At 55.7% G+C, this 6,449-nt stretch overlaps 1 protein-coding gene across 2 annotated transcripts in view; it reads left to right on the top strand.

Moving 5' to 3' along the window:
• The window catches only part of MAP2K3 (mitogen-activated protein kinase kinase 3), a 25,545-nt gene extending 19,681 nt beyond the window's left edge, over positions 1-5,864 (top strand). For both annotated transcript variants that reach the window (XM_006161626.3, XM_006161627.3), the window contains exons 10-12: positions 3,051-3,190; positions 4,233-4,278; positions 4,816-5,864. In XM_006161626.3, coding sequence (XP_006161688.1) covers positions 3,051-3,190; positions 4,233-4,278; positions 4,816-4,899 — 270 coding nt within the window. In that variant the 3' untranslated portion in view covers positions 4,900-5,864. The remainder of the gene's footprint in view (positions 1-3,050; positions 3,191-4,232; positions 4,279-4,815) is intronic.
• Positions 5,865-6,449: the final 585 nt, after the last annotated feature.

Here is a 6,449-nt window from a genome sequence, read left to right as displayed (position 1 = left end):
GTGCGTGCCCAAGATCCCGAGAGGAGAATGGAGGAGAAGGGATTGCGGCGTGGCCATCCTCCCTGGGGGTGATTTCTCACTTTCTGTCTTTATGTCTCTCTCTGTCTGGCGAGCGCATGTACCCTATAGCAAAAACCTTTAAAAACAAAAACAAAATAATTAATTAATTAATTTATATATTCATTTATTTTAATTTGACTAGAAAAAACAGAGTCAGAGAGAGAGGGAAAGTGAGAAAGCAAGCCACCAGGTCTGGGACTTGAACCATGGTTGGCCATGTGGGAGGAGTCCAGCGCCTTTAACCACCATGCTGTCTGTTGGCCCCGACACGTAATTTTTTAATTAAACTTTTTCCCTTTTCTTTTAAGAAAGATTTTTGCTATAGATTTTTGTCTCTCACTGGAGAGACAGAGTGACAGAAAGAGAGAAATCAACCACTAGGGGGGATGGCCACGCCACAGTCCCCTCTCCTCCATTCTCCTCTCAGGATCTTGGGCACACACGCACACGCGCCCAGCGCGAGTTTTAAGCCAGTGGGTCCGGGACGTGAACCGCAGTTGACTACATGGGAGTCCAGCGACATAGCCATTACGGCAACTGCTGGTTCCCCCCGACACGTAATTTTTTAATTAAACTTTTTCCCTTTTCTTTTAAGAAAGATTTTTGCTATAGATTTTTGTCTCTCACTGGAGAGACAGAGTGACAGAAAGAGAGAAATCAACCACTAGGGGGGATGGCCACGCCACAGTCCCCTCTCCTCCATTCTCCTCTTGGGATCTTAGGCACGCACGCACATGCGCCCCATGTCAGTTTCAAGCCACTGGGTCTGGGACTTGAACTGCTGGAGGGCGTGTGTGCTCAGAGGAGAGCGATGGGTGTAAGAAAGCACCCCCAGTGGGGCATGGTCGAGCCACAGCCTCTTCCTCGTGTTTGCCCCCGTCAGGATTTTGGGCGTGAATGCACATGTACCTGTTGTGTTTTTAAAAAGCCCTATATATTTTTAATTTGGCCTTCTCTGCGGCGTGGTGTATAATTCCTGGACTGTTCGGTTCCTTGCAGGCATCTCTCAGATGTTCCACAACCATCTGAGTGTGTGCTCAGCGGTCCCCCAGGCTAGGAACTTTTCCTGTTTCTTTTCTTTTTTTTGGAGAGGTTTTTGCTATAGGGTGCTAGCGCTTGCCAGAAGGACAGAGAGAGACAGAGAGACAGAAAGCGAGAAATCACCCCCCCAGGGGGGGTGGCCACGCCGCAATCTCTTCTCTTCCATTCTCCTCTCGGGATCTTGGGCACGCACACACATGTGCCCGGCGTGAGTTTAAGCCACGGGTCCAGGACTCGAACCGCGCTCGACTACATGGGAGTCCAGTGACATAGCCATTACGCTAACTGCTGGTCCCGACTTTTCCTGTTTCTGACTTTTTTTTTCCACTTGGAATCCTTGGCTTTCCTGGGGAGGCAGGACTGGTGGAGTAGAGGCTGACACAGCCCAGGAGGTGGGGCTCCAGCCTCAGCGCCCCCCCCCCCATTCTTGTTCAGCACCTGTGGGAGACCCCACACTCATTCACGCCACTAGGATATCGAAGGAGTGACCCCTTAGCGCGGGTCATACTTGGGAAGGCTTTCAGGCCACCCGAATGCTGCCCCAGTGTGACCAGTCCGCGTTATTCTGGGGTGTTGCAGGAGTGTGGCTGCTGTCATGGCTGAGAGTCAGCCCCCGGGGTGGGGCTGGGCGTGGCCCACGGTCAGCTGCTCTGAATACTCCCTGTTACAGAGCGCACCCTAGAGGGGGCGCATCCTCGTGCCTAGAGGCTGTCTCTGTCCTTCACTTTTTGAACTCTTTAGACAATGACCAGGACAGGGATTCCCAGGGCAGAGCAGGGATGCTTTTCTGTCTCCGGTTCTAAACTGTAGTAGTCGCCGCCCTTCTGCAGCTCTCTCAGGGTTGTCGCGCACTGAGGGCGGGCGGGCCAGCGGGTTTTCTCTGTGCTGGCACACGGCCGTGCCCACCCCCGCCGCACCGCGGCCGCCCTCCGTGGGCGTGTGTACGTCTGGACTGCCAAGGGCCGTTAGCCTGATGGGAAGGCCCTTCCTAGCACAGTAATTAGCGATTGGCCGCCGGTTGCCAGCGCAGGGCTTTTGTTGGAGCTGCGGTCTCTTCCGTTCATTATGGTGATTACGGCCTGTCAGTGAGGGGCCTTGTGCTGGAACCATGGGATGCTCTGTGCTATTCCGGGCAGGGGCCTGGGTTGACCTGATTTGTTTTTCTCATCCCAGCAGTGAAAACCGGAACCTCGAGTCTGCCGTAAGCTAGTCAGTGTCTTGCACGAGCGACTTCCCACCAGCTGCAGGCAGGGTGCAGGCAGAGAGCCCAGGGCAGGCATAGGGACTCGTGTGCCCGAGGTTGCTCGCTGGGGACTCCGGGTGTAGCAGAGCAGAACAGGAGAGAGACCAGAGCAGTGGGACAAAGGGAAGGCTGCCTGGAGGAGGAGGTGCTGCAGACCTTGGTGTCTGAGCTGCTGTGAGAGTTGGGTGTGATGGAGGCAGGCCTCCCAGTCTAGCTGCCTGCAGCCCCCGACAGAGGCGTGCTGGGGTCATCTCACTCCCCTTTGCCGCCTGTGGAAACAGCCCCACAAGAGCACGGCAGCTGGCACGTGAGGCCACGCTGGGGAGACGTGGTGTGGTGTGTGACCACTAGGGACCCAGCAGACTGCCCGTAGGGTGCTGCTCCTGGCGCAACCTTGCAGGAGGTGGACCATGGAGGTCAGCTCCTCAGATGGCCACGTACCAACTAGAAACTGGCTGTTGGGTGAAATCTTCTGAAAACCCAGCCCATGACCAGAGCAGTCTCAGCCCTGGGCTGGATTTGCTCTGCAGGTGTCTGCTGGCTGTTAGAGGCACCAAGCAGGGGTGCTCCCTGGCTTTCATGTCCGGTCTGCTGTGATGAGTCAGGGAGGTCACAGCCCAGCGGGATCTCCCCAACCCACCCCCAGACTCTAGGTACAGAGCGTGGGTGCGTCTGGGGCTTCCTGACTTCACTGTCCCCTCTGCAGATCGAGATGGCCATCCTACGGTTCCCTTATGAGTCCTGGGGGACGCCCTTTCAGCAGCTGAAGCAGGTGGTCGAGGAGCCGTCCCCCCAGCTCCCAGCTGATCGTTTCTCCCCCGAGTTTGTGGACTTTACTGCACAGTGGTGAGTCTCTGACTCTGTCCAACCCCAGGCTGCATGCCTCCCTGCCCCGGCCAAGTCCCAGCTCCTTTCTGGGCCTCATCCCCTTCTCCTGTAGCAGCAAGTCCCCAAGCCACACGACATCAAAATACATAAGGCAAAAATAGAGCCTGAGGAGAATCTGACAAAATTGGTCCTGGTGGGAAGTCTTGGTATAATCCTTCCAGCAATGGACAGGTCATGTAAACCAAAAAAAAAAAAGAGAGAAAGAAAAAGAAAAGGGAAAAAAGGCACCTAAGAGTATTGAATACATAATAAGCAACTTAGCTTTTATTGATATCTAGAACTTTGTTCCAAATTTAAGAATGCCTTCGGGAGCTTTACAAAAATGAATCGTGTTTGAAGTTATAAGGGATAGAACGAAGAAAAAGACAAAATCATATAGACCATGTTCTCTGGCCATAATTAGAATAAGAAATCAGTAACAAAAGAGGGAGAAGCTACATGGAAATTGAAAGTCTAAATAAGTCTTAGGCTACTAAAGACGTTAAAAAAACTATGTACTATTTAGAAGTGAAAGACAATGAGGACACGGACATCAGTATCTATTTGTTGTGGGCAAAGAGATATTCAGAGGAAAATTCATAGCCTTTATTTCTGTTACTGGGAAATAAAAACTGAAAACAGATGAGGCCAGTGAACAGACGTTGGCCTCCTAGGACCATGAGAAGGAATTGCGCTCCGGGTTGATATCCTGCATGTGACCGTGAGGCTGAGCATCTGGGCAGCATTTTGGTGGTGGTTTCATGGAAATTTTCTAGATCACAGCAGAAATGAGAAAACTATGGCCCCCAGAGGCAGAGAAACTTGCCTCGAGTCTCTATGGTTTGCCCCCATGATCCCACCCCATCCTGGGCAGTCCTGCCCCTTCTTCCCTAAGCCCTGAGAATACGTGTCCTCTGCTGCTTGGCTCGGAGTTGGCCCAGCCTGGCTTGGCTGGCCTGTAGGGGCTGGACTCGCTTCCTCTGTGATGCCAGCCTGGCTTCTGCTGCCCTCTCTCCCCTAGCCTGAGGAAGAACCCTGCAGAGCGCATGAGCTACCTGGAGCTGATGGTGAGTATGGGCGGAAAGTGTCCTGCCCTGCTTTTCTCAGGTGGGGGCGCTCTCGGGAGAGGCTGCTTCCCAGCACAGGCAGGTAGCCCCTCTGAGGGGCTCTGTGTTAACTGAACTCATGTAAGTACTCAGTCACTCGGTCCCACACATACCTGGCTTCCTCTACTCTGGATGGAGCGGAAGGACCACGAGTGGCATCAGGGAAGGCTTCCCGGAGGAGGTGTGCTTTGACCTGAGCCTGGAGGGTTACCTTGCTGGTGGGAGGAAGGGTGGAGAGGGCATCCCAAGCAGAGGGGGCAGCATGGGTAGGGCCTGGCATGTGGAAAGGGAGGCTTGAGTGGCTGGAGGCTGAGGGCAGGAGAGCTTGGGAGGAACCATGGATGCTGTCTCTGACAGCCACGGAGGGCTTGCAGGGGCAGGGGCAGGGGTCCTAGAAGGATGACTAGTTTTCCTGGGAGGAGGAGCACGCAGGGGCTGAACTGGTGCCCTCACCACCTTCCCTGCCCCTCGGTGACTGAGCCTCCCGTCACCCACCAGGAGCACCCTTTCTTCACATTGCACAAAACCAAGAAAACAGACATCGCTGCCTTCGTGAAGGAGATCTTGGGAGAGGACTCGTAGGGGCCGGGCTGGGCTCTCGTGCCGCCCCCTGCTGAGCAGAGCATGCCACATCCATAAGCTACTGCCGTCTGGCCGGGGCGTTCCAGGAAGAAAGGAGGGGCCGTTCCCGCCTGGCTCTACGACAGGCCATTTGTCCCAAGTGCCAAAGAACCAGACCATCGGGGGCTCCCTGCCAGCCCAGTGGGCCCACCAGTGCCTCTGCCCCTGCTGCTCCCAGACTCTGCGTCTCCCTGAGACCTTGGACTGGAGGGGCCTGGACACCCGCTGCCGGCACTGCTGCCGCCTAGGAAGGGCGGGTGCCCGAGTGGACAGTCTGCTTGCTGCCTCGGCCCCGCCCCAGGTGCCATCCAAGGTGTATATTTTTTTATCTCTTGACCGAATGGACTTAGTACACTCTGGCCCAGGGTGGCCACACCTCTGTGCCGTCTTGGGTGCAGGGACACTGGGGGAGGAGCCATGTGAACCCCCTACGACTCCCAGAGGGTGATGCTGTGAGCTGCTCAGCGCCCCCAGCTGGCATGTGGCCTCAGGGCACACCAGCGCACCTGGCCCTGCCTGCCACCCAGGGGTGTTGACTCACTTTTTTGTGTTTTAATTTATCTTCTGTTGATTTTTTTCCTTTGCTCGGTGGGTTTGGCTGGGTTTTCTTGCATGGTTTGGAGCTGATCACTTCTTCCGACCCCAGGGCACCAGCAGGCTGAGACTTGCCTTGGCCCCTCTGCTCAGGCGGGGTCTTGGGGACAGGGCCTAGTCTCTGCCCGGAGAAGTGCTGCAGAACTGTCCCTCGCACTCTCCGGGACTGGCTCGATGGGCTGGGGATTTGCTTTAGTGTTGTTTAAAAGAAAAAAAAAAGAAAATATATTTTTTTGAAGAAAGGACTGCCCATCCCAGGTCCTTCTCCCAATGGGTTGGGCGGTTACTTGGTTTGTTATTTTAATTAAAAAAAAAAAAACAAGTGGGTGGGACAGGAGATTGTGCGATGCTGTGTTGAATGGTGAGGCCTCCTCCGGGAAGGTCTGTGGCCCTGGGGGGCCCTGCCTCCGGGCCAGGGCAGTATGGTGTGACCCAGGCAGGCCCACTCCCTGCAGCCACAGGCCCTTTGATACATGGGACACCAACCCCCTCTGAGGCCTGTGGCAGTCTTCATTCTGCGACTGTCGGGGGCCGGGGGCCAGGGGCCAGGCTGGACAGAGCAGCGAACACCAGCTCAGCCTCTGCGAGAGCCGGGTCCCCATCCTGGGAGAGCGGTGACCACCGAGCACACTGCAGACAGGGCTGGACATGGTCCCTCACGAATGGTGATGCCTTTCCCAGTGTGCAGACGGGAAGACGGCAGGGAGAGCCGTCACTTGCCCAAGTCGGATGGCTTGCTAGGTAGCGGGGCGCAGGAGGAGGCTGAGGGCAACTGGGCAGCTTGCCGGGGCCCTGTCCAGCTGTGTGACCTTGAGGCATAGGCAGTGGGAACTTGCTCAGGGGAGCAGTGCATCTGGCTTCAGGCATGGCTGGCCTCAGGGGCTCGGCTGCCGTTCTTGCCGACCCGGCACCACCCA

The sequence above is a fragment of the Tupaia chinensis genome, unplaced genomic scaffold (assembly GCF_000334495.1).
Source record: "Tupaia chinensis unplaced genomic scaffold, TupChi_1.0 Scaffold138725_1, whole genome shotgun sequence".
Taxonomy (NCBI): Eukaryota; Metazoa; Chordata; class Mammalia; order Scandentia; family Tupaiidae; genus Tupaia; species Tupaia belangeri.
Note: the sequence above shows the minus strand (reverse complement) of the source record. Positions and strands in the feature narration are given on the sequence as shown.